General features: G+C 38.4%; 1 protein-coding gene across 1 annotated transcript in view; it reads left to right on the top strand.

The window, feature by feature from the left end:
* The first annotated feature begins 18,534 nt into the window (after positions 1-18,534).
* Positions 18,535-27,567, top strand: part of LOC108003259 (zwei Ig domain protein zig-8) — a 28,260-nt gene continuing 19,227 nt past the window's right edge. The window contains exon 1 of the mRNA XM_017065412.3: positions 18,535-20,534. Coding sequence (XP_016920901.1) covers positions 20,489-20,534 — 46 coding nt within the window. The 5' untranslated portion in view covers positions 18,535-20,488. The remainder of the gene's footprint in view (positions 20,535-27,567) is intronic.

Here is a 27,567-nt window from a genome sequence, read left to right on the forward strand (position 1 = left end):
ACTCTTGCGTTCTTCAAATTGGGGAAAATTCACGAGAATTTTTTGATACGTGAAAGGGGTGTAATTAAATTTTCGGGATGAAAGGATTACTGTTACTTTGACAACCATTGCGAGAAATAATTTTGAATTGGGACCGAATCGTACAAGATCGATCGCAAAAATTTTCGAACCGTCTTCGTTGATAAAACATTAGAAAAGAATATTATATTAATTGGTTATCGTCAAATTATACAAAATACAAATTTTCTACTAAATAGAAAATAAGAATGAGATCGAATTTTTATTATTACCATTGTTATCGATCGAGCAAGGGCAATGAAAACGATTCAATTTTCGCGCATACGTGATTTATTATTCGCCATAAAATGCGCGAAAAACGAGTGTAAATAAAAAAAAAAAAAAGAAGATTCATCGAGCGTTAGTTTTATCGTAATAGTGCATCACGTTTGTACAACCTTAGAATTTTTAAATAAATATTTTTAACGTATGGAACAGTGAAATTTTTCGAAAACATTTCCCGCGAATAAATACCCGGTATAATAACAAAAAACTAGACGAAATTCCCCACCGCGCCGGAAATGGAGGCAGGGAAAACATTTTCACGATTTAACGAAATCTACTCTTCACTGCCGCGCTGTCGCGTATGAATTTAAATTTTTTCGCATGCTTATTAATCGTGGCGGGAATAAGAGAGACATCTTTCAGAATTTTTCAATTAATTACAATTTTACGAAAGGAAGAAACGTTAGAAATCCTTTCTAAAAAAAGAAAGCACAATCTCGAACATTCTTAAACGATCCATGCTCTTCAACTCCATAGCCGCAACTACTCCTGCCCCTTCTCCCCTCCCCAGAGAAGATCGTTCAGGAATTCATACGCGTGGAATTCAAAACGCAACTTTTCCAATCGGGGCAAAGTTGAAATCCGCGCGAGAGAAAAGTCGAGCAATCGTGGCTTCCCTTTTTGTCATAAGCATCGCGCGGGGAGAAGTGTAATCAGGGCCTCGTTTCGCCCGAGCAGGTCTCGAGAAATCTATTACGGTGTCCGGTGAGCAAAGTGATGAATGTTCGGACCGGAAGGGAAACCGAAACGGGTCGATATCAGCCTTGTTTCCGTATCGATTTCCATTTCAAATCGGATATGCAGCTCCACCACGCTTATCGGATACTCGGTGTCTCAGCTCGGGTCAGCTTGTACACCGATGTATATATTTGCATAGATAGGATCTGATTAAAATAAGGAGGCTTGGTGTCGTCCCTTAAACTTTATCGCCCGTTAATTCTTCACCTTTATTTCGCCTCGACTCGAGGACGTGGATTTTCCAACTTTCGAAATTCTCAACTCTTTGTCTCTATTAGAACCGATAAAATTACCCCCCGTTTTGCGGGGGGTGATTTACAGTGAAAATATCCGAGCCGAGTCGATCGACTCTTTTGCACGAGAGTGGCGTTATTTTTACGTGGAACGTTTAAAAAGAAACCGTAGAAATAGGTCTGAGCAAGTCTCTTTGTTGGGGGGAGGGGGGGAAAAAAATGTGTTCACGTTTCATCGGAAATACTGTGACATCGTGTGCAAACTTGTTGAATGGAAAACTCAAAGAAATTACTTTTTTACGGATGGATTTCTGTCTTTCGAAACTGCAAAAATATTTTATTCCTCGTTTCTTTTTCCCTTTTTCTCTTTTTCTGCGTTTTAACTTCGAAGATATTGGTCAAATTCGCGTAAGAATTCGTCTCAGTTTAATTTAATGCGTAAAATCGTTACCTTTGTACGTATATAAATTTTTGGCTCGTTGCGCCACGATGGGAAAATATCGAGGCCGCGGAAGCGATATTTCTTGGCTGGGAAACTCATAAACAAAGCATAAAACCAGTTCAATAATTAGCAGGGTTTCCGCCCCGGGCGCAAAACGTGTTTATGTTCCGCGAGAGAAACTTTCTCTGGACGTAAAACGTTATAAAGGGCCTGTATAGATCCAGCAAATAATGAAGTTGCACCGTATGTTTTCGATCGTGCGCGCGGTCAAAATGATAAAAAGTGTGCAACGCGCGCGCCGGTTACATTCGATAGTTTATAATAGGTTTTTACGCGGAGATGGAATCGTTCAAAACAGGAAAATGATCGTACTGCGAACGAAAACATTTCTGGACGGCCACGCGTGCAAAAAAAAAACGGACGATTTATTAACGAGCAAAGTTCTCATCCGACATTCCGTTAAATACGTGAATGTGTGGATATGTTAGCTTTAAAATTTCGGGTGAAATGTGACCGCGAGTTTTATCACGATATTTGTTCCGTCTCGGCTACTCGACACTCTCCTTCGTGCCAAATTTGTTGCGAAACGCATCGTTTTATCGTACGATAAATAATATTTTGACAGAAAATGAAAACGAGGGAATATAATATGCGAGAAATCAATCGATCGAGCTAAATCATGAAACGGAAATTTCTGATCGTTAAGAGGAATAACGAGATTAAGAATCGATTTTCTTGAATAAATCAAAATCTCAAATAATGGATGGTTTCGAGAATACAAAGGCACTTGGTCGTTTGGACGAAACCGCTGGTTCTCCTTCCATTGGTTCCAGCGGATCCTTATGCGGCCATTACTACGTGCCTGGCATTCCATATTACCCGCGATCGCTTAATTGATCGTTAACTCAGAACTCCTGTTATAATGAATGAGAATACGGGATAAACTGATCGAGAAATTTCGATTCTCCAAGAACTTGTCCATCTCTTGCATATTTCATCCAAATAATCAAAATTCATCGGAATTTTGTTCTTCGAAGATGGAGGGGATAACGCCGAGAATCTCGTTCGAGATCGTAACCGTTTGATTATGGTAGGAACTTTATATAACACGTGACGTGTTCCGGCAAAGACCGATCGATACATCGATAAATTGCACGAGAATGTTATTTTTCGTTTTTTGGGTTTTTGAAGTTAAAAGTCCGATTCGAGGATAAACAAGAGTTACGAGAATCGATAGGAATAAAGCATCTGGAAGCAGGCCAATTTTTCGAATAATTCGAGCAATTTCGACTCCGCACAGGGAGTAACGGAGTAACGGAGCCGAATGAGCGTGCGACCGGTTGCAAGTGACGAGCCAACGTAAATATTTATTTTTGTTCCTATCGGATTCCGATCTTTCATTCGCATTACGCAGAACTTTTTACGCGTTTACCGATAAACCTCTCGCATTTTTCACGGTAGTCGTTTATATACGAAGATTTGTAATTTCTATTCCGATTGAAGATCGTTCGACAATCAGGGTTTATAAACGATTCGATTGACCAGTCAAAAGAATTGATTATCGGATCTTCGGATCTCGATTCTGATATATACGTGCAAAATGGAAGACAATATGGACGAAGCAGTAGTAATCTAACCTAAACGTTAAAGTAAGAAAAGACTTACAGTTCTGCGGTCCTCACTTTCCAGCAATATTTTCTCCCATAATTCTGAATCGAAGATTGTTTCACAAACAAGTGTTAATTTACGAACAAACGAATCTCGATTAAAATTGAAAGTTTTCTCTAGAAACAGACGTTAACGAAATGACACGACGCGGCGCCACGCACGATCGTTTCTTGAGCACGTATTTGAATCTCTGCGCACAAGCTGATGCGCAATATCGCGAACTAATAGAGTAACTAACTTTGATTCTTCATTCTGTGTTTTTCTTCTCGTTCGATTTCAATTATCAATTAACAATGTTCAATATTGTCAAAAATAAAAATATATCTCACACGTCACATAAATTGTATGAAAACATTTCTTGGGTATTAATTTAATCTTTTAACGCGACCAAAATCAAGATACAGTTTTGCCAGCTTCCAATATTTTTTGCTATTCTTCGCAAATGTTTATACCGAAAGTATCTCTATACTTAATTTCACGATCGTATTTCACGAACAAATGAATTTCGATTAAAGTTAATGTTTTAAAAATTGAGATGTCAACGTGATGGATTCGATTTTTTTGAGCACTTCAGATTCAGATCACTGCGCATCAACTTACGCGCAGACGTTGCAATGTAAGTAATATGGCGACTAATGGTGTTTGATTTTTCGTTCTACATTTTTCCATTTTTCTTTTTCCACTTTTCGTGTCAAGAACGTGTTGTCAAGAATGAAAACACCAGGAACAACTCGCACGGTACATAAATATGTAAGTAAACACCTCTTGAATAAAAATTTATTTTTTTTTAATCGAACACTTCCATATATCTCTCGTATCGTGAAAGTTTTTCGAATGATTTAAGGAAATATATTTCGAAATTCAAATCATGGTGTCATACGTATAAATAAAAATAGATTTACGTATCATAAATTAATCTTCAATGATCATGTGTAACGTATGAAATTTCATTTCGTTGTTAACCTACAAACGCGAATCAAGAGAGTAACAGTTGCAATTGAACGTTTGATGAGCATCGAAGTGAACACGTAGCGAAACGAATATTAGTTGTTCCTCGGGGAATCTGTAAACAGCTAACGATCAATGCTAACATTTCCCATTGGAGATATCTGTTGCATTAAAAGTCATTCGAATCTATATTTTTACTTCTACTTGTCATATTACCTTTCAATTATTAAGATAATTTCGAAATCACGGGAAACATCGAAACATTAACAAAATAATGACAGATAACTTCGTATATAACATCAACGTATATTAACATTATACTGAAAAATAATTTTTGATTCAATGTTCGATCTAAAATTTTCTACAATATCCAGTACATACTAACTACGAGATGACCCCATAAAACAATCGATTTAATTGTTCCCAAAGAGACTTCGCTCGACAAGGAACATTAAGCACATTTACAAAGAAAGTGGACAATCTCGAACGATTTCACGATAATGCGTTCCTATAATTCTCTCTCCAGAAGAAAATAGTTCGACGGTAATAGCGATAATAAATAGCGAAATGCGTGAAGAAAAGTCTTCGTATAGAATTTATCTCTCCATTTATCTTTTCGTGTGCAAATTAATTATTTATCCGTCAACAAATAACACGACGATATTAGAATGGAAAAAAGGATAAAACAGACTTCAACGTTGTTCGTTTCGCGGGCGTATATTTTACGGGCGTGGATGGGTCAGAAATAGGTTTTAGACGTTCCTGCGGGATCGTGTAACAAGACTGGTTCCATAAAACGATCGATGTAATCGGTCCCGAGAGATGTGGAGGGGGAAGTTAAAGCGGCTAAGGGCGCGGTGCACCCTGCGAAAGAGCGAGCTAAGCCAAAAGATTCGCTGCGATGGAGAATAGGCACCATAGCTTTTCATGACTGCACCCACCGCTCCCCGGATGCCACTTTCCTTGAAATATCGCCGTGACTAGACGTAAATTCGTCCATCATAAATAACAATCGTGAGAATTCCTAGGGCGTCATAGACCTCTCCTGTCCTCCTTTCTCCTGCGATGCGCCATCGTGAAAAATTTTCGAACGGTATTTCGTAAAATATGTTTTAATGCTATTACTAACGTTCGATAACGCGGACATGGCGCGTGCTTGTCGAATAATAAACGATACATGGCGCAGGATAATTGCGTAACTGTGTTCCATTAAAGTTTCCTATTATTAAATATAATTGCAATTTTACAAACACAACTCAATTTCGATATATGATACAGCGTCGATTTTTTTTTTTATATACAGTTTTTGGAAATATTGTAGAATATATAGGCATTCAATTCAATTTTTAATAGATCGGTTCTCTCGCAAAGTGAGTTGCAAGCAAACGATACTTTTTTTTTCTTAATTTTTATTACATCAAGCGTTAGTTCTGCCACTTTTACGTAAGTTCGGTTGAGGAGAACCGATATTGACCAAGTTTGCGGAATTGCCAGAAATCGATTAGCGTCGTGAGGTGACACGTCACGATATGCGCGTCAAGAAGGGCTACGCCTGTAATAAATTCGGCTTAACGAAGGAAGCATATTGATGCGCGAAATATAATAAAATATTAATAAATTTCTTACAAACTTCTCGTTATCGTTCCATATTTAATATCGCATTTTGTTCCTAATTCTTGTTTATTATTCACCTGGATTCTATATAATGGTTATAAATCAATTAAAAAGCGCTTCTTACATTTTTACCACCTTCCTCTCCGACATATTTTTAAAATAATTACAAAAAAATGGAATTAATTGTCCAATGTTTAACATGATCAATAAAGAGAATATAATATAATTTTTTAATATAATTAATTAATATAAAAAAAATAATAATATAATTAATTAATATAATATAATTTACCACCTTTCTCTCTGACATATTTTTAAAATAATTACGAAAAAATGGGATTAATTGTCCAATGTTTAACATGATCAATAAAGAGAATATAATATAATTTTTTAATATAATTAATTAATATAAAAAAAATAATAATATAATTAATTAATATAATATAATTTACCACCTTTCTCTCTGACATATTTTTAAAATAATTACAAAAAAATGAGATTAATTGTCCAATGTTTAACATGATCAATAAAGAGAATATAATATAATATTTCTCCACTCTTTCGCTCTAATAAATTTGGAAAAATATCTTAACGTCTCGCGATACCGATCAGAAAGAATCGTTGGTGGGAAAAAGTTAATATATCCCGTTATATTTCCGCGAAGGAAGTTTCGACCGATTCATCTTACGACTCGTATAATCTCCTATCCTGCATCATTTCTTGCTCCCTGAAAGGAAATTCATAAATTTCAACTCGTTCGTTTCGCCCCTATAAATCTGGTAACCACAGATTTTTCTTGTTCGATTAAAAATCGATCGAGAAAATTTTTCTAAGAAATTTTAAACTCCTCCTCCGCAATTGTTATTATATTATTGGATATTAAATTTATATTAAATTTTCAAACTTTTTGTGCATGCGCATAGATTATCTCGGTCGTTGCACGACGAATATAGGTACAATAGAAATAGATTTAGAATAGACTATCCATCATCTAAAAATTTCAATCTATCAAACTTTCGATCCCCTCTATCGTCCAGCCAAATTTTCACTGCCTTCGCCATGCATATTTTCAAATTCGAACGAATCCGTTCTATGTTTATTCAAAAAAAAAAAAAAAAGGGAAACGTAAATAAAAATCGAAAAGAAAGAGTCACAATAAAATTTTATGACAAGATTAATTTCGTTACAAAGAGAGGTTTTTTAATCTCGTAATTTTCAAAAGTTCCATTTTCAAGTTCTGACTTTTGTTTAATATCGTCGTCCAAAATTTTTTTATCCGAGAAATTCTCCGATTTCTCCCGATTTTGTATAACGGGATGGATCGATAATTTACGCAGCCTATATTTTTAACTTTCACCCTCGAGTAAAAGTGGTCGAAAGGTCGCTCGTAAAACGTTCAGTCGATGTTTTCTTCTCTCTCCCTTTTAAAATTGCGCGGAAAGCAAAAAGTGGGAAAAAAGAAGTAAATCGAAACAATAACGGTAACCTGTAAAATTTGAAATGCGATATTTCAAAAATATTTCCAATTTATTCTTCGACTGTCGGGACGATGAATCATTTTGAAAGAAAAAAGTCGATTATAAGCCGGTACGTTGCTTGAATATATATATATATATTGGATAACTCATTCTTCCTTTCTTCGCGATCCAACCTTGAAATCGCAATTGCAAAATTCCATAAAGTTGAAGAATTCGCGGCAACAAGAATCTGCTGCAGCAGATTCTTTGGAATGAAAATCGCGCTGCAGACTCCTCCTCAAATAATACCTGCCCGATATTGGAACATTTTGAAACGTAATAAATGCCATTTGTCGATCGACCGTTCCTCTCCTTTCGGAATAAGATGAATGAGAGGTGTTGTGACGACATTTTGGGGGAGAGGGGGAAAAAAAGAGGATATTATTCCCGAGAATTACTTAAGACAAACATTATCCCGAAGAATGACGGGGAGGGAGGGGGAAAGAAGATGTTGAAACCTTGAATGCCAAGTCCTCTTTAAGCGCCATCTATATATCTCCTCCTTTCTCGTTTCGCCTCTCTCATTCTTCTTCCCTGCGTTCCTCATCTTTGCCCGAAACGATTATTATAGAAAAAAAAATCCGACGTTTCATCGAGCTAGCTGAATAATTTAACAGAAATTAAGATTTGAATTAATAAATTAACGCAATCTAGATTGAAAATATTTTTACGACGTGTAGTTGGATGCTTTTCGAGAAGTTCGTCGATGACGCAGGATTTATTCAGTCGTAATAATAATAAAGTTTGGGAAATGGAATGGCGCAACGAAGTTTCTTCATAGATTTCTATGTTTTTTCTAGCTCGAAAGTATCGCTTTCCAATTTTATAATTTTTCCATTTTAATTTTTCTCGCAACTATAATCATACACGAAAAGAACGGCCTTAAATATAAACACAGTTTATTGGCGACCTCGACCTCGAGGATGACACCACTTGTCCGAAAGGATGAGAAAAATCCAAAGATTTTTCGCGAATCCGTAAATGGATTCGAGGGGAGGAATGAAATTCGTGACACGCATATAAAGGATGGACGGATAAGACGGAAAGCAACGAGAGTCGTCTGTCTGGACGACGATGGAACGAAAAGAAACCGGCTTAAATTACAAAGTCAATGGACGAGCAGCGTGGAAAGATTTTTCTTTTTATCCCTTTTTTCTGGTTTACATTTTAAACGGAATAGCGGAGGCCAACCGAAAACCACGAACCATCCATTGCTGACGTAGTTACAAATAAAACCTAGCTGTCCACGTTCGTGAATACACCACTGGCCCGTAATAGCGCCTCTTATCGCGGTTTTAGCGTTTTTTCCAACGGCCGCCGTGAGATTCCCCCTCCCTTGCAGAACCGAACTTGACGGAAAGGAGCTATTACAATCGACTTTTCGAACGTGTTTTTCATACTTTATTAAAACGGACAACTCTCGAGAATTCGAAGCTTTTAATTCATTTTTTCGAGATCGAGCGTTCGTTTAATACATTATAATATATATATATATATATAAAATAGTTATAATATATATTATTATTGACTGAACAATAGAAACGATTGGTTTGGCTGAATAAATACGTATTTGATAAAACGTTATTGCGCGTATCTGTTTCAAAACATTTGAAGGTGTGTGCGAAAGAAAACAAATGGGTAAGAAAACAATTTAAACATGAAATAGTGCCGCTGGCAACATTCAAAAATAAAACTACAAATAAAATTGTGTAATTTCAATGAACTTTAAATATTTGTAACAATTACAAGTCACTTTTGGACAGCGAGAATAGTATTTTTGTTTGGAATTAGCTTCAACGTGACGCTTTATTAATAGATAGAAGAAATTATAAACGGAAAAATACAATTGGAATCGACTTGAAATAAATTAGGATTACAAAAGGTTTAACTCGTAAGCTCCTTGCAACGATTTGAAATATAATTTTGCTCGATTCTTTTTTTAAGCAAATAACTTTTGAGTGACGATATACTATTCTTGCCTGGAATTCTTGAGCCATCTTTATACAAATAGAACAAATTACAAGTTGGAAAATAAAAACTGAAATATAATTTTCTTCAAACGAGCGATGGCAATAATGATTAATTCTTCGAGATTAATTGATCGAAGTTGATTTTTTTTTTAATATTGTCGTACATTCGCAACTGATTTGGCGGAGGGATATATATATATTTTTTTTCATTTTTGTACATCGCCTCCCGCAATTACTGATGAGTTGGCGAGAATCCAATTGGTTGAATGCTTTCTGGAACATCTTTTGCCCGTTTGTATCAACTTGCAACTTGATGAATACGTATGTCTCAAATAGATTTTAGAATCATTTCAAGCTTTAAATTCTTTGTATATATACAAATTTATATAAAAAAATAGATCTTCAAGGATCTTCGAAAATTACATTTCTATTTTAAAAAAAAAAATTACAAAAAATCGAAACCTTTTTTTTTATAACCTCAAAGCGAGGAAGAAGAATAAGGAAGGAAGCAATATTTATTATTCGAAATTGGTGAATAATTCTTTAATTCACCTTCAATTTTCCAAATTCCCTAATAAAAATTAGTTATTTGCGTAAAAGCATTTCCCGGTTCAATATTTTAATTTATTAATCGTCATTTCGAACGACACGAGTTATCGATTTTCCTTTTTCTCCTTTTCACAATTATTCCTCGTTTAATTAAACATTACCGCGGGAAACGCATTTTCAAGTAATTTACGGGAATGGCTACGGGGGAAAATTTGAAACAAAATTCGCCACGGGAAATAATAATATCGGTATGGAAAAATGTACGCGCATTATGTTTTGTACGATTTTTCAAATAACACTGCGAAAAATTTCGAGTCCATTAGATGGAAAAAAAATAAAATTCGATTTCGATGAATAACTGTATATATTCGTATAATCAGCGACACGATATCCGGTTCTAAAGTCTATTACGACACGATATAGGGGGAATTCAATTTTAGCCAGTAAGGCTGTAATAGATTTCTGCTTGATCTCGAACCGAAATTTATCATTGACAAGGATCCACAAGATCGAAATTAAAACTGCACCGCGAAATCTTCTCGCTTCCCCCTATTTGATTGTGTCGAAAGCGTGCAAGGATCGTAGAGATCGATCCTTGCGAAATCATGGGAATGAATATCGCTTTGTTTCGACGTGGAAATTTATCATTTAATTCATTTAACACGTTTCGTCGTACGAATCAAAAATAATCAGACTCTTTCTCTTTCTCTGTCTCTGTCTTTATCTGTCTCTTTCTCTGTCTCTTTCTCTCTCTTTCTGTCTTTGTCTCTTTTTCCGTCTCTAACGCCATCTCTGTCTTTGTCTTCGTCTCTAACGCCATCTTTGTCTCTTTCTTCGTCTCTAACGCCATCTCTGTCTTTGTCTCTTTCTCCGTCTCTAACGCCATCTCTGTCTTTGTCTCTTTCTCCGTCTCTAACGCCACCTCTGTCTTTGTCTCTTTCTTCGTCTCTATCGCTATCTCTGTCTCTCCCTCTCTTTTAAGATAGGAAAAGTTTGTCGTGTATAACCAGAGCGCAATATTCACATTCGGACGTAATACGAAACGCGCTAAATATTATTAATTAATTTCGAAGCGTCGCTTCGATAAATATGCGCTTGCCTAACAGGTCATATAGGATATCGAAATATTTGTAAAATCGCGCACCCTTTTTCCTTCGAACGATAAATTACACGATTTAACTCGGGTATTTACGCGTAAATCGTTTCGTTGATAATAAATAATTCGAAATACGAAGAAGAAACGAGGTGATTTCTTATGCATCCGACGTATCGATAGAGAAAAAGTTGTATGATGATGTATAAGAAACTTTATTTCATCTTGATGCACAAAATGAGATGCCTTTACATATTTGTGGTACACGTATTTTTGTATTTTGATTCACTTAACTGTTAATTATAATTAATTGAAAAAGATGTTAAATGCTTGGTAGATTTCCTCAACGAATGAAAAAGTAAAACGAACGATTATTATCGATGATAATAAAAGAAAAACTGGGCTTTATTTCATTTTGGTACAAAATCTTATAAAGAGGTATCTTTTGATTCGCTTAATTAATCGTGATTAATTGTTAACGATGATTCAATTCCGAAATTGAAAATACTCATCGTTGTTGGACGATTGAAAAGATATAATAAAACTATAATCGCAACCCAACAATTTAAATACTATTAAGGATTCTTGAAAATTAAAGAAATTCGACAAATTTTATTATCCCAAATTGAGAACCGAATCGATGCATCTTGCGAATAAATCGTATACTTTCCAGTGTTATCGTTGGAAAAGTGTCTCTCGTTAATCGGCGCATCAATATTTCTCACAGGGTTTCTTATCCGATCCCGACGTCGAAATCCGATAACAAAGGAAGAAGGAGCCAATTCGCGAAGCGTGGTCGCTTATAATACGTTCCTCGACCCATTGTCTCGATGAAATAAAGAGAGAGGTTTTTCTATCAGGGCTGCGACAAACGTATCTCGAGAAGCGCGTCTCTCATCAGCCTCAGACCACTCTCCCTCTCTCTCTCTCTCTCTCTTTCCCCCGTAACATGCGCGTAAGTGACTCGTTTTCGCTCCGACGACCGACGCGAATGTTTGCAGAAGCCTGTGGGCTTCTTCTCTGCTCCGTCTCCGCGTCGAGAGTGGCCCTCGTCTGGCAGCGCAACGTCTCTTTCCTTCTCCTTCTCCTCCCACCCCCTCCCCGACGTCTCTTTATTTCACGGTCTTATATAGAGATAAGAGCGCCACCGGAATAACGGTTCTTTATTATATACGGTAATAGGCGAAGTTCAAGCCTGCGGAGAGCTTAACCGTGCCGCCCATTTTCCGCTGGATAAGATGCTTCCTTTTCCTTCTTCGCAGACGAGTTACGAGCTTCACACTGTCTCCGACTTTCGGCCCCTTGCGCACCTGCTTTCAAACGTTCGCTAGGCAGCGTGCGTACGCGCATGCGCGTAAAAGATAACACGAGTCTCGCAGAGCGAGACAAATTGCGAGAGTTTGAACAATCATTTTTGAACGATGATAATTCTCTCTCTCTTTGATCATTGTTGTTACGATGGAAGATCGATTATGTATCGAACGAGTGAGAAATATTTACTGGAAAATATTTAATAAAGGGATAATAAGAATAAATTATTGTTGAAGAGAAACTTAAGGATAGATCGCCAAGTCTTACACCGCTCGATTTTTGTATCCGTGAGGAACAAAATGTGAACTAGTGAATGCGAACTACTAATAGAAAGGATCGATAGCTCTGAATTAAAGATGAAGATGAAATGTGATAAATTCAGTTTCTCTAAAATGTGAAGCACAAATTAAAATATTATAATCCACAAATATAAATAAAAAAAAAGTAATCAAATATGCTATGTTCTCTTATTATTTTTTTAATTATTATCATGTGAATTGTCATGCTTTGTCAATTATTAAGAATTCTCTAAAATAATTTTTTGAGAAAGATATACGTCAGAACGTGACTGTCATATTTTGTAAAAATTACCATTTTCATCATTCGCCTAATTAGCTGCAAGCCCTTTGATGGATCCAAAAAACAAATACAAAAGTGTCTTTTAATTTTAATCGATCGATAGTGCAGCATGGCGCCGGTTCGAAAAGGAAAAGGCAAAACAGCCAAGTCTCCGGCACAAAGGGTCGGAAATGTGGTGGAAACATTCGTGCTATACGAGAATCGTGCACGAAGAGAAAGAAATAATAATAAAAGAGCGGGAGAATTGAAAAAGGTCCTCCTGTTGATCCCGCTATTTCGAATACTGCGTTCTTCATCGTCGAAGCGAGCACGTAGTCTAACCGCCTATTAATCGTTACACGCAAATTGCGCACCGAGTTCTACGAAATTTAACCTGTAAAGGAACGTAATCCGCATAAATCCCGTTTCGAAGGTAACTAAGGCTGCCGCTACGCGCTCGTATCTCCGTTCCCGTGCGTGTATGTATAAGCGGTTCCGCAAGCAGTTTCATTAAAGATGAGATCGAGACTGGGAGCTGGTGAATTATTCGCGGGCAAACAAATTCGTAAATGTAAAATCGGCGCGATCGGAGGAGGAATTTGGTTGAAATTCATTTCAACGTTTGTCGGATGATGGAGTCGTGCACCTCGTTTATTACACGCGGAATTCGAATTATTATTACATACGTAGGGGTAGATTAAACTTCCAGTCGAGGAGGAATCTTCCTTTATTTCTTCGTTAACGTTCATTCATTTTTCCGTGGAAATTTTCGATCTATTTTTCTTCCCGAATATTTATCCCCAACAATGTGTAATCAAATTTTTTATCGTCCATTTGTTTTTTTTTAAAATTTGTCGCCGTTTCGTAGTTTTTGTTTGCCTCGAGAGAAAATTTTTTGAATATTAAATATTTCTTCAACGCTTGTATTTATCCACGATCACTTTTGTCACAATTGAAAATACTATTTCTTCGAAGTAGAATTATATTCTCTGGTAAATGCATCACGTCAATTTACAGCGACGATACCGAAAATCTCTGTGCGAATTCGAAATTCATGAACGAATCTTCGAAAAATAACTAAAGTCGAACTACTAGTAGAGAGAAGCTCGACGCATACTACACGGACCTTCCCCCTCCACGGATCTTTCTTAAACCTCTGTGTCCCTCTGTCGGCCGGTTTTAGACTTACTTTTACTTATAATGGAATTCGGTGGACTCTTGCCCAATATTAGAAGTTGGGAGGGTTAAACGAAGGAGATTGTACAACATCAAAGAGAATCTTGATATTTCAATTTGTTAACGCGATAAGCCAATCCCGACTTGGTTGGAAATTAGATTTTATCCGAAAAGAAAAAGAAAGGGAAAAAGAAGAGGAGGCGCGAAACGTGTAATAACGTGTACGAAACACCTTCTCTCTGGAGTGAAAAATAAAGAAAGAAGGATCGAACCAGAAGCTTTCGCTCAACCGTTAATGGATGCTGTACCATGGGCGGACATTCGAGCAATCCATCTTTGAATAAGAATAACGAAGTGGCTGATTCCAGTCAGACGGAATTAATGAATTCCATTAACTTTGAAGAAAGTGCCCGGAGGAAAATAGCTGGATGCGGCCGTGGATGATATAACCCGGCGTTAAGGGGAATACGGAACGTCCTTGGAGAGTTGAAAGAGAAAAAAGCGAAAGAGCTCGCGCGCGTTTAGCAATAACATATATCCGTCGCGATTCGCAAAAGAGAATTTCGCCTGCGCGTCTCGCTCGGTTTCGGTTTCGGTTGTGTGAGTCAGTTCGGCGTAACTCGATACGCCGTAACTGACTCGATGCGAGTATCGTCGAATATTATAATGTTTCTCGTGATGAGATACACCGTATTTTGTGTATTATCACGTGAAATTAAACCGTTTTTCTTTTCTGATCCAAATAAAAACAACATACCTTCGAAACTGTAATCTTTATTCGATCGAAATTATTTATTTATATTATTGGTTTTAGGTATCGAGCGTTTATTTTATTCGTAGATTGAATTGTAATTATGCAGTTATAAGTTTAATACGATTAGTTTCGATAATAATATGAAGTTTACTTTTTTTTAGAGTTAAAATCAAGATTAAATTTGTAATTTTAGTTTATTCTTTTGTATTCAATATTTTTTATAAGAACATTGAAATTGAATGAAATCGAACTCCATTTGATTCAATCGAATCAGAATTAGTTTCTGGATTTAATATCATAGAAGAATATTAATAACGAATTCTCCATCGTTTGGACCGCGTTTCGAGCCTTCTCCTTTAAGGAATCGAGGAGAACGGAGCGACATATCCGCGGTTTCGCGTTATCCTCGTTCGAAATTCTGACAGGATCGAATTTAAAGATTCGATGACTTCGGTTCGCCATCCGTGGGCTGCTTTCACGAGATTAAAACGAATTAGCCGGGTCGGGTAATTTTCACATACGTCGAAAGATTATATATCCCTTTTTCTCCCGACAACTCGAGACGATATATTTCGTACACGCTCGATGAATTTCTCACTCGAAACGATTTCACCCGCGTGAAATTAACCCAAAATAAAACTTTCACATCTTATATATATTTCACTTTATAAGGGAAGAAAATTCGAATGTTGAACTCGCGCGATATTTTATTAAGCATCCTCGATTTCTCGAGGTAAAATCTCTTTCTCATTTCATCGAGAGCTCTCACCACTCCTCTCCTATTCTTACCTATCTATCTATCGCCAATGGAAGTAATTTCATCGATAACGAAAAATCAAGCTCATCGAGGCTAATCGTCGCCACGTTTGCAAAAACTGGAAAATAACTTTGAAAATAATATCCCTGTCGCCACGAACCGTGAAACTCGCGCCCAATGCGGCCTCGATCTAATTTGAGATAAGAAAATCTATCTATTGGTAAAGATTATACGTAAAGAATTGAAAGAAAATCGTAAGTAAATATCCTATCGCTGAGAAAATTAGATTAAAATTCGCGACGAATCGTACGATTCGAGGCTATGAGCAAAGGGAACTTGTCCAGTAACAAATGAGCGAAATGGGAATCTTGGAGAGTCTAAATTTTTATTGAGAAATTTGGATCTGAAATGAGAAGCATTAAAGCAGTCCGATTTTATCCATCCGTCGAATGGAAATCTTCGCCTCGAACGATTCGTTCCGTTCGAGCGAATGCTGCTTGCCCTCCGAAAGAAGACGTAAAAACTTCAAAGAAATTCCCCTTTGGCGGTGCCTATTTATCGCGATTTTCTTCCAGCATTCTAAGAATGTTCTCTAATATCGGCTCTCGTAAAAATCCTGCTTCGAAAGTATGTATATATATATATACGTATGCGAAGATAAATAAGACGTTTCGAATATTATATCGCAGCATACTTTTATGTTATTGTTAACGGAACGGTAGTTTGACGTCAACCGAACGTAAAAAAATGCTCTCACTCGTGTATAAAATCTATAAAAATGTCGAATATTCAAATACTTTTGTAACCTGTTAATAGCGCGTGTTTACAACTACTGCGTGAATTGAATCATTTTCAAATTTTGCCGACGTAATCTTGACATTTCCCTCCTACAATACACCACTCATTAAACAAGTTATCTTCAACGTATACGTTTCGTTCGCCAGAAATGCGAGCGTTCGAATTCGGTAACTTTCGTCGCACATCGGGTAAAATCGGAATTATTATTACTCCCTGTTCGAGTATCGCGTTCTCGACAATTTTTGGATCTGTTCTCTTCTCCTTCTCTTTTTTTCTTTTCCTTTCTTTTTTTTTGACAAAGCCGTGGAATCTCGCCGTTAAATCTCCCCTCCCCCCTTTTTTTCCTCTGCCGGTAATTCGAATGAAAGGCGGCGAGCACTTCGCGTCGAAAAATCTAGAACGCGCGAATCGTTCTATCTATCGATCTCTTTCTCCGTACTTCGTTCTCCGTTGCGCTCCTTCCCCCTCTCTCGCTTCATCCTCTCCTCCATTTCGCTTCTTCCCGACGCGAGGACGAATTATAAAATAGCGTATCATCGGACGCGTATTATCCTCGGAATCCTCGAAATACTTTTTTTTCCAATTTCAATGACTCGACGACTCATTCGTGAGCTCTCGACGCGGATATAAACCGTGGAAGTGTGTGAGAAGAATCGACTCGTTCTATCCCCCCTCTTTGCGAGTATATATATATATATATATATGGATTCTACGTGTGGGCAAGTTTTCGAGGATGTTCTCTCGTAACTCGATGCAAGTTTGAGGTAAAACGTAAATAGTTTGTTCGACGTTGTAGGGAAAGTTGTTGAACGGGATTACAAACGACGAGAGATGTTATTATCTTGTAATTTTATCGTTATCGGCTTTGTTAAGCTTTGTTGCTTGTATATAAAAAATATCGTAAAAAAAAAAAATAACTTGTAGACAGAAGTTGGGAACGCAATACAGATCGCGACCGATATAAAAGGTTTTGAAACGAATGGGGCGAATTTGTAGCAACGGTGGAAAAACTCGTGAGTAGCGAAATTCATTCGTCGAGCATCGTCTACTGTTCGTTGATCTTTTGTTCCATCCGTTCCGGCGACCGTAAAAAAATTGAACGTGGAAGTAGCGATAGAGGTAGCGATTTCTACATCGAATAGAAAATTATGCCGAACAACGTTACGAAGAAATAATTCGTCGAGAAGATTCTTTCAAAATTCTTTCGTTTTCTTTCGTTAATTCGAATTTTAATTAAATAATGATAAAAATAATGATGAAGAATAGGAGGAGGGAGGAGAAAATATTCTCGATCGGAAACGAATTTCCATCCATGGGACCGTATCGTAATCACGGAACTTGAAGAAGCAAGTTGGCCGATTTAATAACCAGTGGTTAATATATACGATGAAATCCCCTTTCGAGATACGTGGACCCATTCGAACACTCTTCGATATATACACATCGATCAGACCGAGTCTCCATATTCACGTTTTCCGCATGGCGAAACTCGACTCGGTCAGTAGTCAATTACACAGACAGTATAGGCAGACCGTCGATCTTTTCCTCCTTCTCCCCCCCCCCCCTATTTTTTCCGACAATCAATAATCGAAAATTCTTCTTCCTCCATATTTTCAATATATCTTAAAATCGATCGAGGAGAAAAAAAAGGGAAGAGAAAGAAAAGATATCATTCCCACCTTCCATTATTCATCGCGTTTTCTTTCCTTCTCTCTCTCTCTCTCATGTTCGAATCGAATCGAATCGAATCGAATCGAGCCGAGTCGAGTCGTTCGGTCACCGCGAAATTGATTTCGATCCCTCCCTTCCTTCAATTATACGTATCCCGTATAATTCATAATCGGATTCGTGCGTTCTCTTACACGTCCATCGAACCGTCCATCATCTTCCCCTCTCAGAAGGGAATCTCGGAAGGGAGAAGAAGAAAGAGTTGAGAAGGAGGAAGGACAGAGGAAGAGAGAGGAGAAAGCGGTTGAACGGCACAATAGCGGAAGGGAAATAAGAGGAGAGGAGAGAAGAAGTGGCGAAAGAATAAGGAGGAGGAAGAGGTGGTGGTACGATGCACAAGCGAGCGAGCTATGGACACACGCGCGACACAGGTGAGGGGCGCGCATGCGCATGCGCGCCCCTCACCCACACTCGTGCGAGCAGGGGACACGGACACGGGGTCGCGCAAAGGTGTTGGAGCGACGGTTACGGAGTAGAGAGGAGGATGCACGGGGCGGCTGCGTGCTCGAGGCTCGAGCGGCGCTCGCGCAATGTAGTCCCTCGGCTATCCTTGACGCGGGAGCATCGTCGTTTCGAAACAGCCGCGACCTTCTCCTCCGTCGCGCGCGTTCCGTCAAAACGTCAAACGCCAACTGCCGCTTCTCCGTTTTCTCTCTCTCTCTCCCGTCGTTCGCTGTTCAGGAGGAGGCGATACTCGTGATCGCGTGGACTGTGTGGATTCCTTGTTCTCCTCTTCCTTCTTCCTCCTCTCTCTACGAGTTATTTTTTAAAAATTGTGCACAAAGAAGAAGGGGGGTCTGTGAGAGGTAGCGAGAAGAGGGTCAGTGATGCGTGGTGAATACGAGGAGATCGAACAGCCTCGAACGAGAGATGTGTTGCAGTGACGTAACACTGGGTGAATCGTGATTCGGTGAACCTGGGACGGGACATGGATGGAACATTGACGACGAGGACACTCGCGTAAAAACGCGGCTCCGACCATTTTTCAAACAACCCTTCCCCTTCGGAGGTCCGAGATCGATCCACGAGATCGATTTTCGACGGGAGTGCACGCGCGAGTGGATAACTCGAAGAGAGGGAGAGAGAATCCAGAGAGTCCACCGATCTAGAGAGGATGCGTAGTAGTCGGCCGCGAATTCTTCGTGCGATTTGCTCGGTGAACTGTCCGACGTATCGGATCATCGTTCGCCGAGGCTGAATCTCGTCCGAATCTCGCCTGCGAACCAACGTCGTTTCCCATGCACGCGAAATTAAATCGGCAAGTCGTTTCACAAGTCGTTTTACAAAAGGAATCTTTGGATAGAGAAGAATTCACAAAGTTCGTTGCGCGAGGGAATCGAGAACGTGGATGTTGAAGAGAATCGTGTTTCGGTGATCGAAAGATCCCTTCGACCGCGCTCGTTATCACGATTCGGCACACGAGGAGAAGAGAAAGAGGAACGTCGAGGGGGAAGGAAGGAAATGTGTACGTTGCGCGACAAACAGGATAATTGAGTTTTCGATCGAAAGGGAGGGAATATACATATACATATACATATATAGGCGAGATTCGAGGAAAGGATGCGCTGGAGAAGGAGAAGGAATGATCGATGGAACGTCTAGGTTGTCGAGGAAATTACTTTAACGAGTTCGCCGCCTAATGCATTGCGAACGACTTTGCGGCGGTGAATGCGGCGAGAGGCATAAAAGCGTCGACCGACCGACCTCTCTCTGTCTCTCTCTCTCTCTATCTCTCTCCCCCTTCCCCCTTTCTCTCTATTTCTCTTCGATCTTAGGTCAGAGTGCAAACTGACGCCGTACCGCCACCCGTCCACGAAATAACCTCTCTCTCTCCCCTTCCCTCCCCCGCCTTCCCTCCCTTCGTCCCACGTCGTTAATTACATTCATTAGCGGGGTTTCTCGCGTCTACAATCGGGGGTTTGTGCGTTGTTACGGTACGTTACGTTACGTTGCGTTATACATTTCCCGCTGAATATTTTCGCCGAGTGAATAAAACGTCGAGCTCGAGCGCGGGTTGTTTGTTGCTGTCTTTTTTCCTCCTCTTCCTTTTCCGAAGGAAAGAAGAGGAGAGCGAGGAGTGAAGGAAAGAGCGTGTGTCATGAGGGTGTCGTAGCGAAGTGATAGGTAAAAGTGGTGAAGTGCGAGGGATTGCGATTGATCGCGCGAAATGCCGCCCCGATCGGGAAAGTGGTGAAGTTAGGGCGGTGAAGAAGGATGCGTGAAACGATTGCGAAATGCGTGTGAGATAGTGTATATCGTCAATATGTGAAAGAACCTCGCCGAGGAAAAGCGATGTCTACTTCTCTTCCCGTACTCGTCTGTTTTATCATTTCTTTTGGTGAGTAAAGTTTGGAAAAGAATATTGGATAAAAGAAGTCGATTGCGATTTAATCGTAGAAATCTTTTTTATCGATCGAGCGTTTTTAAGTCGTCATCGTTGTCCCGAGCGGCTTAAACGATTCGAATAAACGGACACGTATAATATAAATTTTCTTAAAAGATCGATTAAAAGTGCGATTAATCCCCGTGTCGGTTGAAATTTAGCGTGGACGTTATTTTTCAAGCGTTTTTAATTCGTTCGTCTCGTTCCTGTTCCCATCACTGTTTCGAATTATATATATAATCAATTTTCATTTTCTTTCCTTCGCTTTTTTTTCATTTAACTAAGTAAGACACTCGAGTTCGTTTGACTTGCAAATCGACGGTTTTTCCACCGTCGACTGACCCACTGCCTTGTATTATTCATGACATCCCTCTCGATCCCAGCCACACTTTGACACAACATTTCGTCCCGCGCGAGCGCGCCAGGGTGGAGCTATCTCCCCATACATATATATATGTATCTTTGATTGAATTTGATGGACTCCAGCCTGATTGTACGCGTCCAATCTTCTATATGCATCCGTGTATTTAATTTAGAATTTGCTCACCACGGATCCCAGTCTCTTTTTCTTCTCGATATATATTTATCCACAATTTCTATTCGTATTTTTCAACGGAGGGAAGAAGAGAAGAGAGGTTCTTTTCTCCATACATATTTCCTCTCGTCGCCGTTATGCAATTGTCCGGTTTCATCTTGTTCGCGTTGATAGTGGTTGTTGTCGTCAGACAAACGGTTTATATATATATATATATATTTTTAACGATAAGTGGACTCGTATTGCAACCGCGTAGTTACAAAGAAACCGTCTATTTGTATGCGACGAAATATCAATTGCATGCGCCTTCGCATCCGCTCGCTCAACATGAGTGGTCCTTTATTTTATTCGAAATAATTAATAGTTGCAGATAAAAACAAAATAGGGTTCGAAAGCATTTTAAATAACTAGTAATTTAAATAACTGGAGTAATTTTATTCGAAATATCTTCAATTGGTTAGGAATATTAAAAATCGTAAAAATTATTTTCATATATTAAGCACAGTTTAGCTTATTCGTGTAATTGTTATCTTAACTAGTGGAGCAGAAAATTACATTTAAAAAGTGAACTATCGTTAATAAAAGAATTATTAGTCGGATGTTAAATCATTTTGTACGATATTTCAATAGAAATTTCTATATATCTCTGTGTGAATTATATCATTGTATATAATAATAGTTAGTCTTTTTTTTTAGTTTCTACTTTTGAGTCAAAGTTTAAGTTAAATCGAGTAGATTTAAATACAGATCGCCGAGAAGAAAGAAAATAGATGAGATTTTTTTCCATCGGTGAACAACACTTTTTAACTCGACGAGTTAATGCTCTGAAAGGATAATAATCAGGGTTGATAATCAGGGATTGTGTGTGCGTCGAAAATATAGGTAAGCAAGTGTCTTTGTTTAGGCTTGATGGAGGTTGAGATAATAATAATGGAAAAAGGTTTGGAAAGGTTTGCACGATTTAACGCACGAATAATCTCTCGGCCAGTGCTTCGACCCCTTCTTTCTTCCAACGAGTCGAGATTTCCTTTGGAGAATTGGTGGCTTCCGTGAAAAAGTTACAATGAAAGGGGACCAACACGGGCGCGAAGAATCGCAATAATAATCGTTTTCTACTTCGTTCGTCCATATATTTCCTCACGATTGCGGTATAATTATTTTTCCATTCTATTCGATTCCATTCGATATTGAAACGAAGAAGAATAAGAAACGTTGAATTTTTTTTTCGTTCGTTCAAAAGATATTTATTATTTTATCAATTTCGTATCAAAATATTTTCGTCGCTCGTCGAATCAGAATTCTTACAGAATCTTAAGTAATCCAATATCTTTAATTGAAATGACGTTAAATTCACTTCACCTTATCGAAGCAATTCGTTAGAAAAAGAAATTGTCAATCGAGAAATCGATGAAAAAATCTAACAATTCTCGTCCTCGTCTCGATCGTTTCATCGTGCAGCGAAACAATTTTATAAATTAATGTATATGGAAGAGAATAAAAGGATGAAGAAAAGGGAGAAAAGAAATCGGCTCGAAGTGCAACGTGTTCCAAGTTGGGTCTCGTTGACCGCGAGGAACGTTCTCGAAACACCGTTCTCACTGTAAACGGTTTACTTACGTCCCTCCCCGCTTTCCGCCGCTCCGCCGAACTCGTCACAGAACGGTTACCTTCTCTGCACCCGAATCTGGCGAATCTGCTGCCCTCTTTTGTTTCCCCGGCTAAAGCGATTTCTCGATCTTTGCCTCTCGTTAATTGAAAATCCCGTTCGTGAATTTCGATCTGTCGAAAAATTTCAAGAGCTAATTAGGTTTTTTTTTTAGGTAGAGAATAATAAATTAAGAAATATATAATTCTATTTGCAGTTTGGTATATATCTGTAAGTAGTTATATTAGCAGTTTTTCATGAGAGTTAATTCTATTTGTAGTTTAGTAGGTTTTATAGAGAATATGTCAGAAAAAATACATCATTCTATTTAAATACAACAAGTTAAGTAAATGTGGATTTTGTTTAAAATTTTCGGAAAAGGAAAATATTGATTGATGAAATTAGCGCGAATTATAAAATTTTTAAGCAGCAATTTTTTTTTCAGGAACATTTACACTGTTTTCAACATTTCTTTTTACTTAATTCCGATTATTAAGTTTTTTTCCGTTATATCTTCGCGCGCAGGTTTGTCTCGAATGGAAAATTGAGCTTGGTCGTTTACTTCTTCTCTTCGTCGTCTTGGGATCAATCTTTGATTTCGATTCTGATCGTCTGAGATGAAACAACGAAGTCGAGTTATTGGAAATTATTCTATGTTTCTTTATATAATTAAGCGTTAAGAAAACGTGGAATCTCGTTTACGACCGTGAACGATCATCGACGATAATGTAGATTCGTCTATCTGTTCCAATGTTCTATCGATCTTCATCATCTACATCGATCTGTTTCACATCGAATGAATACAATAATAATTCGATTATGGTTCTTAGATTATTTTCTCACCCAAAGAAGAATGTTCGACTTCGATTTCCAAAAAGTAAAATTATATTTATACGCATATAAAGTATACGTATAGAAAAAGTTGAATAGTTTCAATTGCCTCGAAACGTAAAATTAAAAAGATAAATTAAACTGAAATATCTCATCGCGAGATATTATAAAAGTTCCAACGGTTACTTGTATATTTACAATTTATTTTCAATTTTAATTTCCAAGAATAAATCGAAAAATATCCTGTCAGGAATATTTCAAACTCTCCTCCCCCCTTTCGTTGTACCGAATCATTGTTGATTCGGATCTTATCGCGACAATATTGTACGAAAAATTCACAAAAAGCGCAATATCGATGAGAGAAAGAGAGAGAAGATTGATTTCGAAGCTTAGCAGATTCCGAGTCGTCGTCTTGTTTAATCTGTTCGGATTATGGGGGACAATGAGATCGAGCTCGCGAATCCACTTTGATCGTCCATCCGTCGAGAACGAGGCCGGAGGTAGTGAATCGGCCATCCAACCTTCGCCACGAGGTGTTTATAGAGCGATATAGGCGGCTGCTCGTATTTATAACGTGAAAACGCGATTCGACCACGATTTCGGTATCACGATAGCTCAAGAACGTTGAAACTATGTTGCGGCGAGTTTAAGGTTTAAGATTTAAGGCGAAGCAATGGTAATGGTTGGAACTGATGGAGAGTTTCGATCATCATTATTATCGAGTTAATCGGTTTAAGATTCGTTCGGGCGAGGCCATTCCGCGATGGGATGTAATTTGTATATTGTGCCGTTGGACGAGATATTGGACGATATTCGAACGGTCTATCAGAAGTTGAAACGCTCTTTGTCTGGTGCAGGCGTCGATTCGAGCGATGGGTTTGAGACGTTGCAAAGCAATGGTTCACGGTTAATGGAAGTGGTGCAGTGATGTTTCGATCAATAGCATTGTAGACGAGAAATCCCACGATACAAACGATCTATAGACGTTAAAACGCGTTGTGATGCGGGCGACGATTCGAGTGATGGGTTTGAGACGTGCAAAGCAATGGTTCACGGTTAATGGAAGTGGTGGAGTGATGTTTCGATCTATAGAAGTTGAAATGCGTTCTGATGCGGGCGACGATTCGAGCGATGGGTTTGAGACGTTGCAAAGCAATGGAAGTGATCAATGGTTTTATGAACAAAATATTTCGCGATACAAGTTAAAAACGTGTGATGAAAGTTAGATGTCGATTCGAGTGATGGGTTTAAGACGTTACAATAGAAGTAATTTGGAAGTAGAATGATGTTTCGATCTATAAAAGTTAAAAGGCATTCTGATGCGGGCATTGATTTGAGTGATGGGTTTAAGACGTTGCAATGGAAGTAATTTGAAAGTAGAACTATGTTTCGATCAATATAAGTTAAAACGCGTTGTGATGCGGGCGACGATTCGAGTGATGGGTTTGAGACGTGCAAAGCAATGGTTCACGGTTAATGGAAGTGGTGGAGTGATGTTTCGATCTATAGAAGTTGAAATGCGTTCTGATGCGGGCGACGATTCGAGTGATGGGTTTAAGACGTTGCAAAGCAATGGAAGTGATCAATGATTTTATGAACAAAATATTTCGCGATACAAGTTAAAAACGTGTGAAGTTAGATGTCGATTCGAATGATGGGTTTAAGACGTTACAATAGAAGTAATTTGGAAGTAGAATGATGTTTCGATCTATAGAACGCGTTGTGATGCGGGCATTGATTTGAGTGATGGGTTTAAGACGTTGCAATGGAAATAATTTGGAAGTAGAACTATGTTCCGATCAATAGAAGTTAAAACGCGTTGTGATGCGGGCGACGATTCGAGTGATGGGTTTGAGACGTGCAAAGCAATGGTTCACGGTTAATGGAAGTGGTGGAGTGATGTTTCGATCTATAGAAGTTGAAATGCGTTCTGATGCGGGCGACGATTCGAATGATGGGTTTAAGACGTTACAATAGAAGTAATTTGGAAGTAGAATGATGTTTCGATCTATAGAACGCGTTGTGATGCGGGCATTGATTTGAGTGATGGGTTTAAGACGTTGCAATGGAAGTAATTTGGAAGTAGAACTATGTTTCGATCAATAGAAGTTAAAAGGCATTCTGATGCGGGCGACGATTCGAGTGATGGGTTTAAGACTTCCGTTGCAAAGCAATGGAAGTGATCAATGGTTTTATGAATAAAATATTTCGTGATACAAGTTAAAAACATGTGATGCGGATTTAGGTATCAATTCGAGTGATGGGTTTAAGACGTTGCAATGGAAATAATTTGGAAGTAGAACTATGTTTCGATCTATAGAACGCGTTGTGATGCGGGCATTGATTTGAGTGATGGGTTTAAGACGTTGCAATGGAAGTAATTTGGAAGTAGAACTATGTTCCGATCAATAGAAGTTAAAACGCGTTGTGATGCGGGCGACGATTCGAGTGATGGGTTTAAGACGTTGCAAAGCAATGGAAGTGATCAATGATTTTATGAACAAAATATTTCGCGATACAAGTTAAAAACGTGTGAAGTTAGATGTCGATTCGAATGATGGGTTTAAGACGTTGCAATGGAAGTAATTTGGAAGTAGAACTATGTTTCGATCAATAGAAGTTAAAAGGCATTCTGATGCGGGCGACGATTCGAGTGATGGGTTTAAGACTTCCGTTGCAAAGCAATGGAAGTGATCAATGGTTTTATGAATAAAATATTTCGTGATACAAGTTAAAAACATGTGATGCGGATTTAGGTATCAATTCGAGTGATGGGTTTAAGACGTTGCAATAGAAGTAATTTGGAAGTAGAATGATGTTTCGATCTATAGAACGCGTTGTGATGCAGGCATTGATTTGAGTGATGGGTTTAAGACGTTGCAATGGAAGTAATTTGGAAGTAGAACTATGTTTCGATCAGTAGAAGTTAAAACGCGTTGTGATGCGGGCGACGACTCGAGTGATGGGTTTAAGACATTGCAAAGCAATGGAAGTGATCAATGGTTTTATGAACAAAATATTTCGTACAAGTTAAAGACGTGTGAAGTTAGATGTCGATTTGAGTGATGGGTTTAAGACGTTGCAATAGAAATAATTTGGAAGTAGAACTATGTTTCGATCAATAGAAGTTAAAACGCGTTGTGATGCGGACGAAAATTCGAGTGATGGGTTTAAGACGTTGCAAAGCAATGGAAGTGATCAATGAACAAAATATTTCGCGATACAAAAACGTGTGATGTAAATTAAACGAGCGATGAGTTTGAGAAATGACAGAATGCTGCCTCGATCGAATATAGTTTCTACAAATGATCTATAAAAGTGTTGCGATACGGAGATCGATTCGAGCGATGGATTTGTGACCCATAGCAAAATATTTCACGACCCAAAATATAATTCATCCGACATCAAGTTTATTAAAAAAATTATTATACCTTCGTTATTACGCGTCCATTTATTTTTATTATTATTATTTCATTATTACGCGGAAGTAGAGTGAAAATTAACAAACTTTTGCTCATTCTTGAAAATTACAACTCCGAAGATCAGCTCTCGAAATTCGACGAGCAACGACATTCACATTATATCGTCGTATAATATGAAATATCTTGTTCACGATCGCGAGCCGGTTAAACCCATCGCTCGAATCTGCGCTGATACTAGTTCCGCCACGTCTCGAAACGAGTGGTTTTAAACCCATCACTTGCCTCGAGGCCAAGAATGCCGGGATGCCGGACAAAGCGGCGCGTTAACGAAAATAATGATTCTCAGTTGATCGTCCTTGCTCGTGGATTAAAGTGTCCGGCGAGGTGTACAGGATCGATAGAAAATACCTCTGTCGATTTGTAGGGGGATCAAGCCCCCGATACCGTGCATGCACATCCTCCTTCGATTGATACTCGAAAATATCCAGCCAAATACTTTCCAATACTTCTTTTCAAGAGATTTTGTATTAAAAAAAAAAAAGGAAGAATGCATTC

Source organism: Apis cerana, linkage group LG6 (assembly GCF_029169275.1).
Source record: "Apis cerana isolate GH-2021 linkage group LG6, AcerK_1.0, whole genome shotgun sequence".
Lineage (NCBI taxonomy): Eukaryota > Metazoa > Arthropoda > Insecta > Hymenoptera > Apidae > Apis > Apis cerana.